Below are 23,571 nucleotides of genomic sequence, written 5' to 3'. Positions count from 1 at the left end.
CCTCATATTTAGCATTTTAATAAAAGTACAGTCACCAATCCGTTTTGTAGAGTGTTTGTCCTGGATAACTTAGTTAATCAGACATTCCCAAGGTTGATGGTCATTGGGTAAATTTATTTGATTGATAATATGCAATACAAAATGAGTAGCATTTTTTTTTTAATTTTGTCCAAATCATATGTGTGATTGTCCTGTAAAAAAAGAATCTAGTCCAGTAAAAAAGAATGTCCAGTTGATTTCTGAAAGCCTTGGGAACTACTAAACTTGATATGATTTCAGCCGACAATTGCATATAGCTTATTTTCAAAACAAAATATTCTGTGAACATTCGAAACATAAGCATATCAGATTTGAAAATTGTAGTCCTGATGTCATCATATATAAATGTATTGTCTCGAGACCATAATAGTCAATAAAATGTATACATCATGTCTTACATAATCAAAGTCAGAAAAATAACATTAAAATTGGCTAATTATTGGAAACTTACCGGTAGTACATTGACATAGTTTTATAAATATCAAATTGTTATCATCAGCATTCACATGGTAAACTAGAACTTTACAATTCAGACTCAGTTTGTTGGTCAAGTATACATTTCACACTCTGGCCTATGATGTCATATTCTCAATATGCATTAAACTGGCCACTGGACATGAACAAAGACAAAAAATATAATCTTCCCAGCATTCATCAGTAGCTTTTTTTTATGTTTACTTGATTGTTTTCATATGCATTCAACACACATCAAAACCTTAGGAAATGTACTGGGTGTTTTATTGGCGGTTTAATACTAAAATCCAGCTGATTAGGAAGCAGCATTTAAATTCGTATGTCATAATGAAAAATGGTACATGTCTGCAAGGTTGTGATGCCAGAATCCCTATATTTTGGGATGCCAGCATCCGGATATTTTGGTATGTCAGCATCCAGATATATTGAGATGCCAGCATCCCGATATTTTGGGATGCCAGCACCCAGATATAGTGGGATGCAAGCATCCAGATATTTTGGGATACCAGCATCCAGATATATTGGGATGCCAGCATCTAGATATTTTGGGATGCCAGCATCCGGATATTTTGGGATGCCAGCATCCAGATATATTGGGATGCCAGGATCCGGATAATTTTGGATGCCAGCATCCAGATATATTGGGATGCCAGCATCTGGATATTTTAGGATGCCAGCATCCAGATATATTGGGATGCCAGCATCAAGATATATTGGGATGCCAGCATCCAGATATGTTGGGATGCCAGAATCTATAACAAATTTGAAGCCAGCATCCAAACGTTGAGGTATTTAATATGAAAATAAAAGAATTACATCAGCATCTATCAAAGGTGGAGATGCAAATTTTAATCTTTTTCTTCATTATCTACAGACACTTTTTTTAAATATGCTATGTACAGAAATAAGAAGTGCTTTTTATACAAATCAATTTCACAACTACAAAAGTTATTAAATATAATCGAGAGAGCATTCATAATCTGTAAGACCCAATAAAATCCATTATGTAGCATCTACTATTCATAGAAATAAATGAATCAGTGTGATTTTTGGTAAAATGAGCATATGTTGATACTTAAACAAATGCAATATAGTAGAAATATTCCGAATATGGAACATGGCCGTAACATATTCTCTGGACAAATTTAGTAGAATACAACATAATTTTACCTTAAAAATTCAGAAATTGTCAAAAAATTCTCTTTTAGCATATGAGAAATACAAATTTTAGTTGAGAACTCATTATAGGCAATGTTAGCATACAGGGTTAAAAAATCAAAAGTATGTAAGAATAAATTTCAGAAATAGACCGAGATTTAAAATTGTCCAAAAGTTATATATAGAATTTATAAGAATCCACAAATAGTTAATTCCACTACGCGATTGAATGATTTTGACGTTTGTGGTTCAACGTATTATGTAATTCATAGTAAAAATATATCATAATGACATAAAATAGAACAATATCAAACTGACGGGATGAGGCTCTGATTATGATTAATGAGGCAATAATGAATACAGACCATGTCATGTCAAAATTAACAGACAAACAATTCCTTCTCTGGTAGACCGTTATTAATATTCAAATACAGAAATATCAAATGGAATTGATGGAACAAGAAAAGATAATCACTAAAATAGAACACTCAATAAATCTTAATATCTGCATTGATAGAAATTCTTTGGCTGTTTTACCAGAATTGAAACAGGACACTATAGACCCTTTCACGGTTTTTCTGTGCATATCAATGTCATATTTTATTTAATTACATAAACCATGACTTATTGTATAAAAGAGTATGCTGTTAAGCTACTCTAGTGAACGTGACACATGTTCTTTTGTTGTTGTTTTTTTTTATCCCTAAATGCAAATGCTTTGGGATGCAAAATGCAAAAACATATTAACAGTCATTAAAACAATGTAAAAAATGTACATTTTTTTTTTAAATCAATTCTAATCTTAATTATATGAAAGCAGGGTTTTGGGTTTTATGATAATTATAAAGAATTGTAAATTTAAAACAACGTAAGGCATATTTGTCAATGTAGATATTCTCCTTTTCAATATGCATCGTCAAATATAATTTTATTAGATTCAAACCAAGTTGAGACCCCTATTAGCTCCCCTTATGTAACGGCAAATTCGGTGCATTTTTTATTTCTTAACGTCCGGTGTCGTATGACATCTGTTCATTTTTATTTTTTTTTCGTCGTTGTTGTTGTCGTTGTCGGTAGCTACCTTTCATTTTGCATATTCGCTTGTTAATAGATTGAATTAACAAATGTAACATGTATAGAACAAAAAAGTAGTACAGTAGTACACCGCTAATCTAATTTCATAAATCGAATTAGAAAAAAATACATCCCGGTTACAAACTTAAACCGAGGGAAACACAATTCAACTATTAGAGGAAAACAACGAAATAACAGAAATAGTAGATTTAAGAACAAAATGGTGTTTTGAACCTGGTTTTGCGGCTAGTCAAACCACGCGCTTGTATGACTATGCTACATATTACATAACAGGACTATTGTACAAATAAACGCAAGAACATCCAGGACAGAGAAATTCACAAATAAATTATACAACAATATATCTCGACAGTCTAATATGTATCAAAGGTACCAGACTTATAATTTGATACGCCAAACGCGCGTTTCGTCTACATAAGACTCGTCAGTGACGCTCAGATAAAAATAGTCAGAAAGCCAAACCAGTATAAAGTTAAAGAGCTTTGATGACTCAAAATTCCAAAGAGTTGTGCCAAATACGGCTATGGTTATCTATGCCTCGGATAAGAAATCCTTCGTATTTAGAATAATTCATACTTTTGCAAACAGTGAATTCATAAAAAATACTATATAATTGATATTCATGGCAACATTTATATACACACAAAAACATATTTCTCATCTAAAATGACTAAAAAGTCTCAAAACAAACGACAACTACTGTACATCAGACTCTTGACTTTTTCAGCGGGATTAAACGTTTTAATGGATCCAAACCTTCTCCCTTTTTCTGAAACAATAGCATAACATCACAGCATAGAAAAACACACGATAAAATATCAATTGGCAGGCTTAACTCAATCATGATTTCTGGTTATAAATCAATTAGTCTGTTTTTATGATTTCATTTCTTTTTTTAGTTTAAATATGATAATCTATAATTTGTAATGATCACAAAGCATGCTCGTTACGATTGTTAGAGATTGTGTGTAATATTTGTCACTGGACGGTAAACACCAGTTAATCGTGCGTTTTAGTGCTGTTCAGCTTTCTCTAATAACCTACAATGTCAATCACTGTAACACCAGGTTTTAGTAACAATTTGCTACATTAGAAAAATGCCTGCACCTAGTCCGGAATTTGACAGTTGTTATCCATTCGTTTGGTGTGTTTGAGCTTTTGATTTTGTCATTTAATGGGGGACTTTCCCTTATACATTTTCCTCGGAGGTCAGTATTGTGGTTTTACTTTTTACTCAATATTATATATATTTACTAACTCTTTAATGGATTGACCTTTTTTTCTAATAAATTTGTGATTGATCAATTTGATTTATAACGCTAGAGACGAAAAGTTTGGTGTTAAACACACGTTCCAAATTATTGCACACAGTTTAATGTAAGGTAGACTAATAAACATCATCTCCATGGTGTGAATGTAAACGTTCAAAATAACATCTGCATAGTTATAAACTAACAATAGACCAAATGCAATAAATTTCAGATAAACTTAGGTTTTCCAATGTTCTATATGGCATCAATAAACTACCGAGTTGATTCATTGATATTTTTATAAACACTTCATCTACCTGTAATTTCTGTCTGCAGAAATTATCAATTGGAATGAATAGCTGGATTGAAACATCAAGGTTTCATTAAAAGAATGGAAAGTGAGTTGAAATTAATAGATGAGATCTGACATTAAATAACAGTCAACCAATAAAACACAAAATCATTGATAAAAAAGTCTATAAACACTAAGCACAAATCTAAAGCAGGAACGAGACGAACTCCATCAGAAGCAGAAATATTCTATTAAAAGAAATATGCTGATAGGAAAAGCAGAAAGTAAAACTATTGCAGACTAGGCGCGAGATGTTCATGCTATTGAGGTCCCTTGTTCAAAAAGTCTTCTTGTACATTCATCAAGTATAAACACCATGTCTGGTTATTATTCTGTTTAAATAATAGTGTAATTGCTCTTTTTGTATTTCGACATACCATAATAAGTAACTACGATAATAATGAAATACCTGTACCATGTCTTTTAGTTTTCTGTTCATTTAATGTGTTTGAGCTTTTTATTTTGCCATTATATAAGGGACTATTGGTATTGAATTTTCCTCGGAGTTGGGTATTTTCGTTATTTTCGTTTTTTTATATTTATTGAATATAGAGGTTATCACTTGTTTATACCCCCGTATTAAAAAAGTGTGGGTTTATGTTTTACCTCTGTCTGTCCGTCAGTCCGTCAATCCGTCAAACTGTCCGTCCCATGAATATTTTTCGTCGTATCTTTCTCAGTATCTACAATACCAGGTTTTCTGAAATTTAGTTTAAGGGTTTGAATAAGTCAGCTATACTGTTTGATGCGTTTTCAGATTCATCTCTCTACAACTTCCTGTTTACCGAACACTTGTATCATTTTACACGTGATAGCCAGGTTGAAAATTTTCGTCACATTTTTTTGCAGGAACTATAATACAAGGAATTCTGAAATTTGGTTGCAGGGTTGAGTCAGCTATACCGTGTGATTCGTTTTAAGATTCATCACTAAGCAATTTCTTGTTTACCGAAATATTTGGGCGGGGTATCATCAGTAAGCAGTAGCTCACAATTTCACTTGTTTGAAATGTTTCGATTTAGAGTTTGATTTTTCTTTCATGATATCCATTTCCACTAGACATGCTAACTTTTAACCATTGAACTGAATATTTTTATTTTAAAATGCACACATATCTGACGACCTTGTTGAAACTTGAAGATAAATCCTGTATTTTTTTCTGTTCTACAAAAATGTAGAACTAAGTATATATATCAATCATGGTTTTAGTTTAAATCTTAATGGTTATGGAGAAGCTTCCGAAGGGACTTTCCGATTTCAATTTTTATTGGGGTTCGATATTTTTGTTATTTTACTCTTTACAAAATCATAAATTTGACTCAATTGATTTAGATAGATTGGCCCATATGTCAGAAACATTTACCCTCTCAGTCTTCTTATAGTAATTGTCGTCAATAATCTTTGTTAAGAAATGTCAGGAAGTGAGAAAAAACTAGAAACCAAACTCAATGTTTTCGGATTGAAGATTCAGCTTCTAAGCAGAAGAAGAATGATTTTTTTTTAAATTTGCTACATCATGTTCAACTAAACACGAATTTGTTAATAGGGCAATCAAGCCTTGAATGATTTGGGTTATTTTATTGTTTTGTTTTTGACAAGTGTTTGAAGGAACTCCGACCCATATGAAAATAGGAAGAGGTCGGAAAAAGAGCCGCACTGTTCGTTCCCAAGGAATGCGGACAATTTTGGGAAAAGTCACTCAAATATCAACAAATATGTTGTCAAAAAGAAGCTGCAGCATACTGATCACTTGTATCTTGTGTATCATTTGTTTAACTTTTTGTTGACTATTAACAAAATATGCCGTATGAAATGCCAAAAAAATCTATTTATAACGTATGCTACTAAATTTTTTTTATTACAAATAATTCTTGGATAATTTCATTTAGAAGTTTCATCAATGGAACATCAGAATGGTGGTATACAGGGTTTAAAAATGAAAAGTTTTGATAAAGCTAATTTCAGAGCATGATCGATGTTTAAAATGATCTAGCATTTCTTTTGAGTGTTTGAAATCCGCATATGGTCAATACTACTACGCGAGTAAACAGTTTCGCAGTAATGATAAAAAAAGGTATTTCACTGCAGACCATTTTTTTGTCAATGTAATCGACAATTCCTTTGTAAAACTTGCAGATTAGTCGGCAATGTAACCTTTTGTATACCGAATTTTGTGAAGATTATGTTTCAAATACACACAAGGTTATTTCTCATATTGCTGTTAAATGTTATGTACATTGACGCCATATGAATCGTCAAAATATCATCCTTGTCAAATAATATGTTTTTGTATGTGGGGTTACCTGAGTGCTCATTTACTCCTTATTCTTTTTCAAGTCACTCGTATGATTTAAATACAAAAACAATATTATCCGCAGGAACAACATCATATTTATCATGAGGATATGATAGACATTTTACAGCATTTATTGTCTCTAAAAACGAACTTTGGTCGATCATTTACACAGTTTTTAAACTTATAAATTCGACGATTTATCAGAGATCTGATTGTTTTGACCCATTCGGACAAAGTGTTCAGTTCCATTTTTTCTCATTTAGCCCATGCTCTGGCGAAGTTCTCAATGAAATCAATAATTATTCTGAACTGATGGTTCCAATTGATGTGTTGGGGTTCTGTGAATTTAGGACCATGAGATATCAACTTTTGGAGATGTTCTTGTGAAATAATGTTGAAATTCCCAGTTATAACATGACCAGTGGGGCTGAGATTATAAGGCGAATGGGAACAGTCACATGTCAGAGGTATTTTAGGTAGTTTTCAAATTCGAGGCTCTGCAATGCTTGCTTAAAATCAAATGCGTTAGGTGCAATTGTGTTGGTGTAACTGTAGGATACAATAAGTACAAACTGGTTTTGAAAATAAAATGGAATTTCATATGTTACCTCCTTGTGAAGAAGAACGTTCCTGATGTTGATTGCATCAATTCCGTTTTTAAAAAACTGAACTGGAAGAAATTTCCTCTTTTCAACATGTTAAGGTTCCGATCTTTTATAATATGTTGTCATTTATTGGTGTTGTGTTTGAGTTAACCAATCATAATATGATTCTCAAGAGCAGTTTTTGAGTTAATCAATTATAACATGTTTACCAAGAGCAGTTTTTGAGTTAAACAATCATTATATGATTCTCATAAACACTTATAATATGATCCGCAAGAGCAATTTATGATTGCCATAATTGTGTGCCGTTTACCGAAACGAACATTGATGACTGTTGTCTATCATTTTGACTATTCACATTTCTAAACAGATGTTTCTGTCACCTTGTCATTTTCTTTATTTTGTTCAACGCTTCTGAGATAACTTTCCTCTCACATTCCTGCTGATCTGTAATTAAAAAATAGCAAAAATAATGCTATGCAAAAACCATTAAGTATTTTTAGATTTGTTGATTCTTGTGTATTTGGAAATCCTTCAATATTAACGGGCCCACACCAATATTATAGTCAATATCACAATAGAGACCCTTTTTATCAAATTGTTATCCTTTTTAAATCTGGATAGCTGTTTTGTATATGACGTCATAGTTTTTTTTTTATGTTCAACTAAAACATAAAACACAATAAAAACAGAATATCCAGTAACATATGTTCTGTAACACATAGCTGGGACAGCGATCAAATGGTTACCCTCAGCAAAGATTGTCATACCGGGATTTCTACATATTTAATAGGTTTTACTGAAAATAAAATGAAATGAAATTTTTATAAACATACAATGTATGATACCGTCCAGGGTTAAAGTTGATCATACCATCATTGAGTTTCAAGAAATGTTAACATATGTTATCAAGTAATATTGGAGCAATCGATGTTTATAGTGAACTACTTTATTTTAGGTGAGTCTGTCACCGTTTACTTTTATGATTTCTTGATTAATAATTTTCTATGTAACCCGTGTATTTATAAGTGGAAGTAGGATATCAACATACAGAACATGCAGAAATTAAAAAATAAGTTGTATTATACATACAGTGTTCGTCTTATAATGTGATTGATCTTTGTTGACTGAATTTACTCTACAATGATAAGATAATTTATTTGTTGTTTTTTCTTTCCGTCTTGTGTTTTCTGTGCGTGTCTCACGATCTAATGTTCCTGTCCTTTGTATGGTGTTGCATCATGCCTTCTACTACATGTTACAGCTGAAAAAAGTATAGGACATCATGATTTTTAATTAAGCGCAACTTTGCATTCTAGATGTGTATGTGTGCAATACTCAAACATGCTGTGACCGCAAGATAATTGCAAGTTAAAAGTAAAATCAAAACAATACTGAACTCTGAGGAAAATACAAAACTGAGAGTGCCCAATCATATGGCAAAATCAAATGATAAAACACACCAAACGAATGGACAACAACTGTCATATTCATGACTTATAGTAGAGGCATATTTTTATGAAGAAAATGGTGCAACCTGGTTTTATTAAAATCTCTCACTTGTATGAAAAGGGACGAACGATATCAGTGGAATAGTCAAACTCATAGATTGAAAATAAACTGACAACGCCATGGCTAAAAATAAAAAGACAAACAGACAAATAATAGTACAGAAGACACAACATAGAAAGCTAAAGACTAAGCACACGAACACCATCAAACCCTGGGGATGACATTCGCATCAAATTCTATTATATTGACAAAAATGCATGGATAAAACAGACATAATAGGTACAATTGTCAAAATAGGAGTAAAACAGTAATGACCGTGTTACAATCTCAATCAGAACAAAAACAAACAAAAAGATCAACAGAATCGAAGTCAACAGCAGATTAATTTGTAAACTTTAACTTTGAATTGGTTTTCATTAGGAATTCTCATTATATCAAGTTATCCTTTTACTTATTTTTTTAACACTCACCAGAATAGATATTGAAGAGGAAAATATGGGACAATCAAACACTATGTAGAAGACTATTTGATAAAAGCATTGCAAAACTCAACAAAACGAACAGATACACAGAAACAAAAGAAAAATCTAACGATTTTGTTACACAAAAAAGTTAACCTCTATAGCCCGCGTCACAGCTGAATATTTGTGAAGATTTATACATAAATTTGTTTGAATTATTCATGTATTTAACAGTTTTTTTTTTAAGTAACAAGTTAATGAATACATTGTATGATTACTGATGATAATGATGGTATGAAACCGAAAAAAAGAAACAAAAGCAAATGTGTGTCCTATCTTTTATCACAAGATGCCCACCATTATCTTTCCAAATGTCCGTACAAGGTTATTACTAACAAACCTAATTGTTACTGACTTCATCTCCATGGTGTAAATGTAAATATGAGATGTCATTAAAAACGTCTTAATAGGTATAAACTTATATGAGACAAATTCCAATAAATGTAATCTCAATTTGTGTTCAGTCAATGGTTGCCAGATGTTCTATGTTGTATTAATGAAATAACAAACCGAATAATTCATATTTTTAACTGCACGTAATTTCGATATTAATACAACCTAATTATCGAAAGTAATCTGTAAACACTGTGTGTTGAGAATAGTCTTTAGAATAAATGACTTCAAAATATCAATTAAAAGAGTTTACATTGGAAGTCATTTGAAATCAATTAATAAGAAAAATAATTTAACTTCACTTATAAAACTAATATGATATTAAATTAAGAAAATATAGATGATTAGCAACGCGACTAAAACATCAAAAACATCCAGATGTCAACAAACAGTATTCAAGAAACGACAATATTTTGTATAATTAACCGTATAAAAATCATCCCACATCTGGACAAGAAACGTACATTTTATGTTGATTCACACAAATACTAAATAACAAAGTATGATACCAAAAAAACCTTAAGGGAAGATAAATGTTACCAATCTGCAGATATGTAAGTCATGACTTCTTACATTTTTATATTGACCGCGAAAAAAAGATAAAATACAAACCATATGATGACGACGAAAAGACATAACCATTGTTACCACCAGAGACATGAACACAATTGAAAATCCTTTTCTAAAAGGTGCAACAATTCCTTAAACACTTTAAAAAATCTACAGCCTCATTAACACGAACCCCAACTGGGAGTTGAACTATCTATCGAGGGATATTTTGATTTGCTGAAAAATAAAAAGGATCGTGTAAATAAACTTCTAACAGATATATGTGACTTACCAGGATATTTCCCTAACAATGGGACCAGGCACATTATAACAGGTTTGATGTAGTTTGTAAAACTTCATTTCAGATATCATTTCTTTTTATATCAATGGTCAATTGATTTTAAAAAAGCATTAACTGTTAAAGTTTAAAGAGCAGATAAAGAATTTGATAATTATTCATTTGGAAAGTTAAATCCCTTTATGTAAATCAACATATCAATTTGTACAATGCAATACATTTCATAATTCTAACACGTAAACATATATGACAAGATATTTGGAATTATAAGAAAAATGATTTATTGTTTCTGTTTTGCTACTTATACATTTATTATTTAATATTTTGAAGTATTTGAACTCTAAACAAAACAAAACAAAAAAACACAGACGACTCCTAAGTAGACATTATATTGAAAAAGAAACATTATAATGATTGTTTTTGTGTTATTAATTATCCATTTACTGCAATCTGTACCAACTCAACGACATTTATAAAAGGAGGGAAGGATGTTTGGATTATCTTTCTTATCACTAATGAAATTTGATCCCTCATCATATGACATAAACTAATGTATACAAATTTGAGTTCATATCAGGGTATTCCCTGGGATAATAATTTTTTTCGCCACCTGTTCGCCAAAACAATATATTTTTCGCCACTTAATTATTTTTTCCGCCAAGTTACAAATATATTTTTCGTTTAAAATTCTCCTGTTTTGCCTGCCCCCCCCCCCCTAAATAAGATGAGTTAGCCCCATTGTTGTTTATGATTATTCTCTCCGACTTATCTTAGAGTCTACAATGTACAATGGAATGAATAAACACTTAACATTTACTTTTAAAAAGAATTCTGTTTTTGACTTTAAAGGAGGAAAATTCATTATATTTTGAATAACTTTTCTGATAGAGGGGGTCACTTACTTTTATAACAAAGAAGATACAAGTCCCGGAATATAACAAATTTCTTTGACATGTTTTCACCATATATTACCAGAAAGATGTACAGTTCTTTGGGAAAGTTTTCTCAAAAGAAAATATGTGCCCTGTTGTACTACGAAGTGGTTGTTACAACAAAACGAAAGCTTTTATAACTTGATCTCCATTTAAGGTGTAGTCATTTTATTGAAAAATTACTCTCATTCGATGGATTGTTCCCAAACTTTTGCATAGATTTCTTCATAACGATAGATTTCTTTTGTAGACCATCGTAAATGAAAAAAGTTGAGACGTAAAACTATGCTTGAAACACATCGTGTCACTCAAACGACTCTCTCAAATCAATTATCTATATCAAAGTTAAAGGATAACATTTTAAATCGGAGATTTTTCTTGCGTTTGGACATTTTTCGTCATAACAACAGTTTTCCTTTTTGGACAATCATTAAAAGGAGACAAGACGTCAACATTTTGCTTCGAACACGTGCGACGCACAGTGGTAAATAAATCCGTTATGAGACAAGTGACGGACGCCATTTAACCATATCATTTGTCAAACAATGCAATCAACATTTATAGTCCTTTGTTGTTGGTAGCTTTAAAATGCAATCAGCTGATTATTGATTTTCTGTCAAAATCATAACGAGTTAAAGGTGAATTCCGAGTTTTGTCTTATCAGGTAAAGTCCGAGAGACCCGAAAAAAAAGCAAATTAACAAGATGGTTGAAAATGAATTGTTATACATTTCCTTCGCCAAATTCTTTCGAAATTGACAGATTTTATTCGCCACAATTATTATTTGTTCGCCAGCGGAAAGCCATTGTTCCCAATTCTGTATGATTCAATAAAACTCCTTTTTGTACTTGAAAAGGCTGTTAGCATTTTTGATTGGTTGACCAACTTCAGACTTCTCTTCAGGATATTCTAAATTTCTACCGTTGTTGGTATGGATATGTCATGTTCGTCTTGCAATTTTTTGTCATATTACTCTGTTTAATGTTTGATAAAAGTAGCTGTCTCTGATTTGTTGACAAATTTTTAATTTCCCCTGATAACACACAGAGCCATGCTGAATTTCAATAAAAAAAAAACCTGTTGTTTGTTCTTTGATCGTGTTGTTGTCTCTTTGACACTCTCCCCATTTCCATTCTTAATTATATACCAAATATGTGTTCTAAGACACAGGCCTATTCTTTAATGGTAATCATTGAAACTACATGTTGTCTGCCTCATTGTTGACATTGTAAATTACCTGTATCTTACAGCTTTGTTCTGTCTATAACAGACGTGATTTTGTCCTTTTACCTTATTTTTTAGTTTATCGAGCATGTTGGTTTGCAAACTTGATAATCAGAAAAATATTTAAGTTTGATACCCCAAAGATTCCTGTGAAAAAAATTTGATGGAAAGTGATCAAAATCATCTAACTCGGCAGTTTAGCCCAGGTGAGCTCCAACAGAAGATGTGATATGATAGTAAATAAAACAACTATACTCTAGAGAATACCATTATCATTGATTCAAATATCATTAATTTGCCAGGTTGGCCCTGGTGAACTCTAAAAGAAGATTTGATATGATAGTCAATAAAACAACTATACACTAGAGATTATCTTTGTCATTTACTTAAACATCATTAATTTTGCTTTCGAGCATAATAGTTATAAAAGGTACCAGACGTATGATTTAATACGCCAGACGCGCGTTTCGTCTCCATGAGACTCATCAGTGACGCTCAGATCAAAATAATTATAAAGCCAAACAAATCTCAAGTTAAAGAGCTTTCAGGACCTAAAATCATTAATAGTTGTGTCAAATTTTCATAGATAAAGACCAAGAATTTTTATAGAATAAATATTTTCTGTCTTTTTTTCAATTTTGTATAACATACTACATCAAGGCAGAGTTGGCACGTAATGTAAGCACTAAATACATGTGTTAATTTACGTTGTTTGATTGAGTTAAGTCTTCCAATTGATATTTTATCGTGTGATTTTCCATGTTGTGATGTAATGCTATTGTTTCGGAAAAAGGGAGAAGGCTTGGTAACATTAAAACGTTTAATCCCGCTGAAATTGTTTGCACCTGTGCAAAGTAAGGAATCTGATGTACAGTAGTTGTCGTTTGTTTATGTAATTTATACGTGTTTCTCGTTTCTCGTTTTTTATATAGATTATACCGTTGGTTTTCCCGTTTGAATGGTTTAACACTAGTAATTTTGGGGCCCTTTACAGCTTTTTGTTCGGTGTGAGCCAAGGCTCTGTGTTGAAGACCGTACATTAACCTATTATGGTTTACTCTTATAAATTGTTATTTGGGTGTAGAGTTGTCTCATTGGCACTCACACCACATCTTCCTATATCTATTATCTTTTTTTCGGAATTTCCCTTTTATTTCAAATAAAGTTATTAATTCACTTATTCGTTTGGGTCGATGCCACTGCTGGTGGACGTTTCGTCCCCGAGGGATTCACCAGCCCAGTAGTCAGCACTTCGGTATTGACATGAATATCAATTATGTGGTCATTTTTATAAATTTCCTGTTTACAAAACTTTGATTTTTTCGAAAATCTAAGGATTCTCTTGTCTCAGGAATAGATTACTTCAGCTGTATTTGGCACATTTTTGGGAATTTTGGATCCTCAATGCTCTTCAACTTTGTACTTGTTTGGCTTTATAAATATTTTAATATGAGCGTCACTGATGAGTCCTATGTAGACGAAACGCGCGTCTGGCGTACTAAATTATAATCCTGGTACTTTTGATAACTATTGTGTATTCTTGTCTTTCATTTTTTCTAAGGTGTTTTGTCCATATGCATTTTATGTTCATTCTAAACATAATTATGACGTGGCTCTGTACTGATCCATCCCATCATTGTGTCATTGTTCTTTATTGTTTGTATTCTTATTTTTTTGGCTAATGTTTTGTGTTTATTTGGTATATGACGAGGCTTTGTACTTTTACATCCTGACCTTGTGTTATTGTGCTATTGTAAATTGTGTATTCTTGTCTTTCATTTTGCCAATGAGCTTTGACTATATGCCTTTTTGTGCTTCTTTGTTACATATTTGTTTGTTTCTATAGTGATTTAGATTATAACGCAATGTTGACTGCTCTACCCCTTTTTGTGACATATTTACCTATTATGTCTGTTTGTTTTGTTCACACATCGTTGTCAATATAATGGAATGTGATGCGACTGTCATACAAGTGAGGGTTAGCTAGTTTTAAAACCAGGTTTAATCCACCATTTTCAACATAAAACTTGCCTGTACCAAGTGAGAAATATGACAGTAGCTATCCAATCGTTCGATGTGTTTGAGATTTAGATTTTGCCATTTGCCTAGGGACTTTCCGTTTTGAATTTCCCTCGGAGTTCAGTATTTTTATGATTGTACTTTTTTCATAACGACTTATCTAAAGATTCTCTCCGAGAACTAAAATTAACACCGATTACCGATTTTTCAGTATTCGCGATCGGAACATTCGGTAAATAATGCACTTAAAAAATTAGTATAATTTCTTTGTCTTTCAGCACTACTGATTAGTCTGATGACGGTGACAAGCAATTCTAGTGTAACAACTTATTAGCCAGGTTCTTATGATCAGTTTGTGTATGCTCTTAAACACTACAAACATATTTGAAGAGCGAAATTGTATAACTTAAATACATGTTGTTAAAGGCAATGAATCCTTTTAATCGTCAGACGACTTCATTAACACAGAAACGAAAAGCACAAACAGGACTAAACATGTTTTCTTTTGTTTTCATTTTGTGGTTGTAATCAAGACACGTGACTTTCCGAATCAGGCTGATCGCTGGGTTTGTATTTATATAAGCGACATGGCGAGTTCATACGATTTTTAATAACATGTATCAATGTCTCTGAATTATAACAAAAGTAAAAAGATACAACGGTGCCAGAAGAAAAACAAACTAAAAAATAAACAACTCCATTGCGGAAAAAAAAGGAAATCAACACAAGACAGGAAAATAAATAAAGAAAAGTATTTTAATCAACAAAGTTTCCCGTGACCAAATTTTGACATTACAAGTCCTTGAGTAATTAGTAAAGAGTATTAGCTAAATATAGACAACAGTAATATATCGGTGTTCAAAAGTCATAAATCGATCAAGAGAAAACAAATCCGGGTGACAAACTAAAAGCGAATGAAACACTTCCATTATAAGAGGAAAATAAAGGAACAACAGGAACACTGTAGTGCAACTAAAACAAACATACATAGAAACAGGCTATATGAATCAGTAAGTGTTAAGCATTTCGGAGCACCTTATATCACCCTGGTGTATTACTTACTTTTTAGTTTTCTGTGTTTAATTTGTATACTATTTGCTGTATTTTGCACTTGTTTGGATTTTGTAGTGTCAATGTCAGTTTGTTTTTAGACTGATGAATTTGAATATTTTTGGTATCGTTGGCCACTTTTTTCTTTGTCTAACTTAAACATTTCCTTCGATACATCATAACATTTTTTTTTATTCTATTATCAAAGGAGTAGGTCCAGTAAGACCCTTTTTTTGGCCCCAAAATATAGCAGTTTTACAAAATTGTTATAATGTATACTTTTAGTTATTCATTGGATAGTAGAATGCTTCTGCTAGATAAATATAGGCTGTTTTTGACAATACGATGTACATGTATCGGGTACTAGCACCATTAAGTCGTGCTAAATTACTGAAATCTTCAAAATTCGAGCATTTTTGTTAAATTTCAGACCGTTTCCGTGTAAAAACGAAAGTGGCCGCATTCGTGTTCATCCAAAATATTGAAATGTAAGTTGTATTTCATGATAATACATAACATATATAAAGGTTGAGGATGAACACGGATGCGGCCACTTTCATTTTTGACAAAAACCATATTAAAAGTAACATTTTTTTGGCATATTTGGTAGATTTTTCATATTTGAGCTCGAATTGGAGCGATTTTAATGACTAAATTAGTTAAAATCTTTCACATAAATTAATTGAATCAAATGAAATAGACACTTAAGTGTTTAAAAAGTGGTCAACATCCTTCGTCAGATGAACCTGAAATTTGAGGCCAAAATCGGTCCTTACCGGACCTGCACCTTTGTTTGTCTGCACAAAATAAACTCTCGCCATTCCATCAGTAACATACTATAGGCTATCCATCCATATAGAGGATGTTCATTCATAAAATTCTGAAACATTGGAGGCGATATCTGTCGTATCGAACCAGATATAAGGGATACAACAGATACCGTTAAGTCGGTCTCATATCTTAACTAACATCTATAAATTGACAATGAGGGTCGGTTGAAAACAAACTTTACGACAAAAGAGATGATTTCAGCTTTCAAATTGAAAACTTTCCATTTCTAAGTAGCAACATTCCAGCAGCACCTGCATACGGGATATATATCTCCCAATTGATACGATATTCTCGTGCTTGTATTGTCTATCATGATTTTCTTGATAGAGGGTTGCTGCTCACAAGGAAGCTGTTAAACCAAGAGTTTCAAATGGTGAAGTCAAAGTCATCTCTTCGTAAATGTTACGTACGCCATCACAAGTTGGTTAACTGTTATGGAATGACCGTTTCACAGATGATGACGGATATGTTCCTTACGTAGTAACTACAATCCACTTTACTTTCTTGAATGTGACCTACCAAATTATAATATTAACCGGATTTGTTATAACATGAGCAACTAGACGGGTGCAACATGTAAAGTAGGATCCGCATACCCTTCCGGAACACCTGAGATCACCCCCATTTTGGGTGGGGTTTGTGTTGCTTATTCTTTAGCTTTATATGTTGTGTCATGTTTACTATTTTTTGTCTGTTTGTCTTTTTCATTTTAAGCCATGGCGTTGTCAGTGTATTTTCGATTTATGAGTTTGACTTTTCCTCTGGTATCTGTCGTCCGTCTTTTTTACTATGTTTTAATTTTCATAGTAACATTCACACCTCTTGTATAAATCACATACAGATGAAGGAGCCTGAATCACGGATATCACACTACAGATTTTAGACGTTTTTGTGAGGCAGATATTTAAATTACCTATCCTTGTTTTCTATATTGCTATTCTATCCAGTAATGTCTTTGCTTTGTAATAAAACATAGTTTCAACAAACTTATTATTGTTTATGTAGATTATAGTTATTGTTTTTAATATATATTTTATCTGCTAAACAAACTCACATTTTGTTTAAAAAAATAAGTATCTCACGTTAGTCCTTTGAAAACAAAATAATTGTTAATATAATATATAAAGTTTATTTAATTGTAAGCTTTATAAGCCATTCCAGCAGGGTACCCGTATCCATCCCAAGGATATTTGTTTCCGTAAACCCATAAGCCAAATCGAGCTTTCCTTCTATGTTCAATGTGATGAAGCCCTGCCGATATAGACAGACTGAAAGTGCTAAAATTATTCATTCCTTCAGAAATTCTAAAATAACTTCTTCGACTATTTGAAGAATTTCCATCCAGGAAAAAGCCATCAACAGCAGCACTCCGCACGGTAATGTTTATAAAGCTATCAAATCCTGTTGGAACAACGAAGTCATATTCATAAAGATATTGATTGACACCTAGAATCGTCATCATAAAAGGATATCCCTTTCTATATTGTAAACCGTGTGGATATGAAATGACAAGTATGTCATTAGATGATGAAATAAAAGAGATAGTGTTGTAATAAAAATCAAAGAAATCTCTTGCGTGTAGTGTTTTTGATATTTTCTTGTTACCAATTGTAATGGTCAAATTCGTACTGTTAACCGCCTGAATACGTACAGTGTTGTTCAAACGTGTCGATATATACGGAGTTATGAACATATCATCTAGTTGATCAGTAGGTTACCGTATAGCGGGTTATTTTCGCGGGTGTAAAATTTCGCGATTTTCATTGAACAAGGTATAAGAAATATTTTGGCGGTTATTATTTTGGCGGATAAAAAACTTTTATTAATACCTTTGTATGTACACTTTTAATTTGGCGGAATTTATTTTGGCGATTAAGTTCTGTCCGCGAAAATAAGCGAAAATTTGCACCCCGCGAAAATAACCCGCTATACGGTATATTGATTCTATAAATGGATTACAGCCACCTAAAGTAATATTGGCTGGTACTGCATAACTACACTGGTTACCACTGATGACAATTACTGGTTTTGATGATGTTACCATGGTTCCTGATAAGTCAGATGTATGTGATAATTGTAACGTATTGTATTCGTTTATCACAAGTTTAATTGTGTCGTTGTTTTTATATGTCTTGCTTTCATACGTTATAGCACCACTTTTCAATTTCAAATGTATACTGACAGTAGTATTTTGTTTAATTGGCGAAATGACCAACACATTTTTTAAGTCAGATTTACTTGAAGCAGTATATGCAGGTAAGCTTGGTATGGTATATTTTGTAGAGGCGAATCGCAAAGGCAATGACAAGAATCCTTCAGAATGATGATCATGGTTTTCAAACCCATAAAGTTTTATTCTGACATCTGAGTGAATTTCTACTCCAGCCAAATGTATCCCATCAGATGGTAAAACACTCTTACTTAGGTTATGTTCTGTTTTTCGTTTGCCAAAAGGAGAATTCCATCCTTCATGAAAAACCACCATGAAACTTGTGTCTTTTCCATCTGTATAAATGTAATAGTATCTCAACATTATCATTTGCATTTGCTCATTAGTTGTTAACATTGATATATGACTACATGTAGTTTTCTTGGCTAGAAACCAGTGATTTGGATAGAATTTGCCATATTATGCCATGTATATCATTACAATTTAATTTCATTTAAAGTACTGGGGTTAACATTATGACCGAACATATCAGACACCCACAGATACTAAAAATTTGTAAACTTGTTTTCAAAGTTGTACCAGTATTTTTTCATCTTATAATTTTTAACCATGTGTTTTAGCAAGATACGATTTACATGGTCATTTTTATGATTTTGAAATAGGTCTAAGATCGAATATTCTGTAATATTTTTTAAGTTTTCAGTCATCATAAACTTTGGAATTATCTAAAACTGTTATTTTTAAGAGTCTTTTTGGGTATACGTTGTATATTGGTCTTCGTGTATTAATACTACAGAAGTAGAGTATCTTATTATGACATTTTTAATCTTTTAATCTATATATCTGGCTATGACCAAATTTTTAAATTACAACTATTAATCAGCGATGAAAAACAATTAGAGTATTAACTAAAAGGCCACAAATTCCAGGTAAGTAACAGCTGTATGTCATCAGGTTGGAGAAAAACTGAAACTTAACACTTAAAATTGTTTTTAAATTATTCACAAATTAATACAATTGCTGTATGAAAACGCTGGCTAGCATACGAGTAACTCTCAATCTAGGATCAAAATGTTACCCAGATTGACTATGTTGTTACCTTCAAAGACACGACAGCATGATTTAAGGACAGGTTTGAGATATTGATTGTACCTGAACTGCACAGATACCAAATATCAACATATCAATCACATCAATACTGTTTGCGGTAATCTTTAAATACAACAAAAGATGTCTGTTGAAACTCATGCAAAAATTACAAGCAGATTTTAGGAGATTCGCTATTCAGTTTCAAAATAACAATTTGTTCATAACACTAGTATGTATTGATAGGGAATTATTAAAGAAACCAAAAGAGCAAATGAAAAAAAAGGTCAATATGCTTGTTTTCGAGATATTAGCCATTGAAATTTTTCAGGATGTTCTCTCCTGATTTTTCATAGCTTTATCATTGACAAGTTTAAGTGCTCAAAAACTATAAAAAAAAAAATAACATGGATTATATAGGACTTTTACAGATGGCTTATAATTATACATAAAAAAGATTTATAAAAAGAAAAATGGGGGTCAATGGGCAAAAGTTTTTTATGCATTAAAATGGATAAAACCAGAGGATTCCGAAAATCTGACAAAAATTTCAAAACATGACAAGCGAACATTCTTAAGATGAATTGCGAAAGTGATATAACACTGTCAAGTTTTTACTACACTTAGTCGAATGTTAATCTACTGGCTCACATGACACGTCCAAACGAAAGTTGTGTTACCTTAAATAGGCATATCAGCTAATCAGTCTTATTTTGTATCCAGTAATGCCGAGTGATTGACCAATTCAAGGAACAACAAATGCTCGTTTTGAAGTTGTAAGCCGGTCATACACCATACCCACAACTTCCAGAGTTCAAGCCAAACTCATCTACACGAGAATAATAAGGAAAATAACATAGTTACTTTGCCCAACATTTTAGCAATACGTTTTAATTTAACAACAAGTGTTTATGACATTTTAAAGATAGCAGATATTAGATTCATAAACTATTTTCACTTGCTTGCGACTATTATGAACGACAGGAAAGAACCAAACTGGCTATGCAACTCGTACTTAAAATTGTATGACGGCATTTTGAGCCTTTGCAGGGACAATAGAGGTTAACATCGACACAAGATTTTACGCGTAGCTCTCCTTCTACGCGCGTTCTTTTAAATTCAAATTTGTATTCCATTTGACTGCAATTAAACTCAGATATTGAATTTATTTTGTATAATCTCAAGGATTGATAAATCAAATTGTAAACCAACTACTATTTATGTGATAACTTTGCCATGTTTACAACATATATCAAGGACCCCCTGGATAATCGAATTATCTATTTTACAATGTTACAACTTATGCCTTCATTATATGTCTACAATATCGTGTTGCATCTAAACAAGCTGCTTGGAAAGCTAGCAAATTTCGCTCATACCTACGGTGTTCGTATATTGGTTTGAACATTCCTGATCCAGTAAAATCAGTATACAAGTAAGACGTCAATCCAGACTCGAGCTTCGGGTGCATCAATTCATTTTTTTTATAAACTTTATATCTCACCTGAATATTCACATTGTTTACCGAGGAATCCTGCTGTACAGACGCAAATGTTACTCTCATGACAATTCTGCCAGACTCCACCATTGTAACACATTGTATGAGTGTCTGGAAGAAATTAAATATATGTTTAACATAATCTTTTAAAAGTATTAAATTAAAAAACACAAACATCATAAATGTAAATGTGAATGTGATATAAAATCGATATAAACACGGATTACAGATACATTACTTTTTTCTAAACAAGGTGAATACAAGAACTTGTTTTCATTTAAATAAAACACAAACGAATGGTTGCACTGACTGTAGTTTACCAATTGGGGTGCTATTTTTCTAGATATAGGATTACGTTGATATATACAAAGTTCACGAATCATATTGGTACCATGTCAGATGCATTTATAGGTTCCATAGTGGTGGCGGATATATCTTTACTTTTGTTCTCAATATGGTCTCTTGTGGACAGTTGTCTCATTGGCAATCATACCACATCTTCTTTTTTATATGGTTAATAGATTAATAGAATCTGACTATTCATCAATGTAACATGAACTATTGAAATGTATGTCGATACTGAAATTTAAGGAATAAAAATCGATGTAGGGCACAAGTTTGACATTAATACATTTCCATGGAGCTGGTATCGACATAATCTACAAAAAATACTTTAAGAGACAATAGCTAAACATTGCTTTGCTCTGATGCCTTTACTGCGGAGAACTTCCAGAATTAATTCAGCATCTGATCAAAGTTTATTCATCCCAATGTGTTATAGGCTTCAATCTTTTTCTGTTTGAATATTTATGAGTTTCCGTTTTATAGTTATATTATATTTGTATAAATGTTAGTATAGGCTACACTTTTCAAATACAGTTGTTTCCCTGAGTTCGAACCCCGCTTGTGGGGTGCTTAAAAGTGACGTTAAAACACCAAAAATCAAATCAAATCTTTTTGGATGATATATTTTTGTCATGATATTTTCTTTGCAACCTTTTCCATAATAGTATCTCTATTTTTTTTTATCTTATAAAGACACAACTTGGGAATTTTACCAGTAGAGAAACACATAAATTGAGGCAAAATTGAATTCATTGGAAGACAAAAAAGTGGAGGGAGGTTAGTTCAGACTTTTAGTAAAAGCTTAAACTCGTAGAAGTTCTATATATATAATTGATGGAAAAAAAAGCCGCACAGCTTAATGTTTTGACCTTTGCAAAAAAAGTAGTACATATGGACCATTCATTCTAGGCTATATTTTTTCACAAAAATATATAATAAAAGTTACGCAGTTTTAGCAACAAAAGGAGTTCCTTCGGAAAAATTGCATTGTCTATATTATAAGCAGAGCAAAAAGAAATATGAATTAAATTCAATCCGTTAAATCGGATAAATTAACAGAATTAGATTTGGTTGCAAAATAAGGATGTAAATGTCAAAATCGGTAGGAAGGAAATCATTCTTTTAATTTGAAATAAAAATGACGTACTTCAACTAATATAATTAGGAACGCAATATATGAACACTCCGTATTTAATTAAAAATAAATGTGCTCGTTCGCTCAAGGGATTAAAAGAAACAAGCAAATATTAATCAATGCATCACCTTTATTGTGCCGTAGCCGCACTGGGATCCTGACGCCCATTTTCCAGTGACAGTATAAATTCCCCCTACTTTTAACCCGAAGGCCCCAAGTAAAGGACCAATCTATGGTTTTTATTGGTGATTTCTTCTCGTATTGAAGATATATCAATATTTGGCACTTGACGTTACACAACTAATCAATCAATCTTTGCTCATAAAAGTCTTCTTTAAGTTGAAACTTTGAAAGAATGAGCTAAGTCATTTATCTTGTTAGAGCAGTTTTTGACATAAGATAATACTTTATATTTTACTATTTGTATCTTTGAATGTCCTCTTTGTTTCTTTTGCTTCTCTCTTTTAATCATGCTAATATTGCTTAATATTTAATTTCCTATTATTTTTCAAAAGTTTCTTTTCCTAGTACAAGACTGTATTTAAACCAGTTGGAGCCTATAAACTATGAACGTGTAATACTGTCTCAAATACCTAAATAAGTCTTCTAACCAACAAGACATTACCAGGGAACACACATACATGTATAAATTAATTAATTATCTAAATAAACGAATAAACATTCATCACCAAAGGATACTAATAAACTCTAACGCTCATACATGATGGGGAAATTGCAC

General features: G+C 32.1%; 2 protein-coding genes across 3 annotated transcripts in view; both read right to left on the bottom strand.

Annotated features, from left to right (window-relative positions):
- Positions 1-17,621: 17,621 nt before the first annotated feature.
- The window catches only part of LOC139491887 (uncharacterized), a 62,858-nt gene continuing 56,908 nt past the window's right edge, over positions 17,622-23,571 (bottom strand). For both annotated transcript variants that reach the window (XM_071279803.1, XM_071279804.1), the window contains exons 9-10: positions 21,359-21,463; positions 17,622-19,103 (exon numbers count right to left, since the gene is read on the bottom strand). In XM_071279803.1, coding sequence (XP_071135904.1) covers positions 18,421-19,103; positions 21,359-21,463 — 788 coding nt within the window. In that variant the 3' untranslated portion in view covers positions 17,622-18,420. The remainder of the gene's footprint in view (positions 19,104-21,358; positions 21,464-23,571) is intronic.
- LOC139492970 (uncharacterized) lies at positions 17,731-18,057 on the bottom strand. Its single transcript, XM_071281116.1, has one exon. The coding sequence runs from the start codon at positions 18,055-18,057 to the stop codon at positions 17,731-17,733; it is 327 nt and encodes a 108-aa protein (XP_071137217.1).

Source organism: Mytilus edulis, chromosome 10 (genome assembly GCF_963676685.1).
Source record: "Mytilus edulis chromosome 10, xbMytEdul2.2, whole genome shotgun sequence".
Lineage (NCBI taxonomy): Eukaryota > Metazoa > Mollusca > Bivalvia > Mytilida > Mytilidae > Mytilus > Mytilus edulis.
Note: the sequence above shows the minus strand (reverse complement) of the source record. Positions and strands in the feature narration are given on the sequence as shown.

What these genes read in the sequence shown, in the direction of transcription:
- LOC139492970 (XM_071281116.1), bottom strand. Translation starts at nt 18,057, where the DNA reads ATGACGATTCTAGGTGTCAATCAATATCTTTATGAATATGACTTCGTT.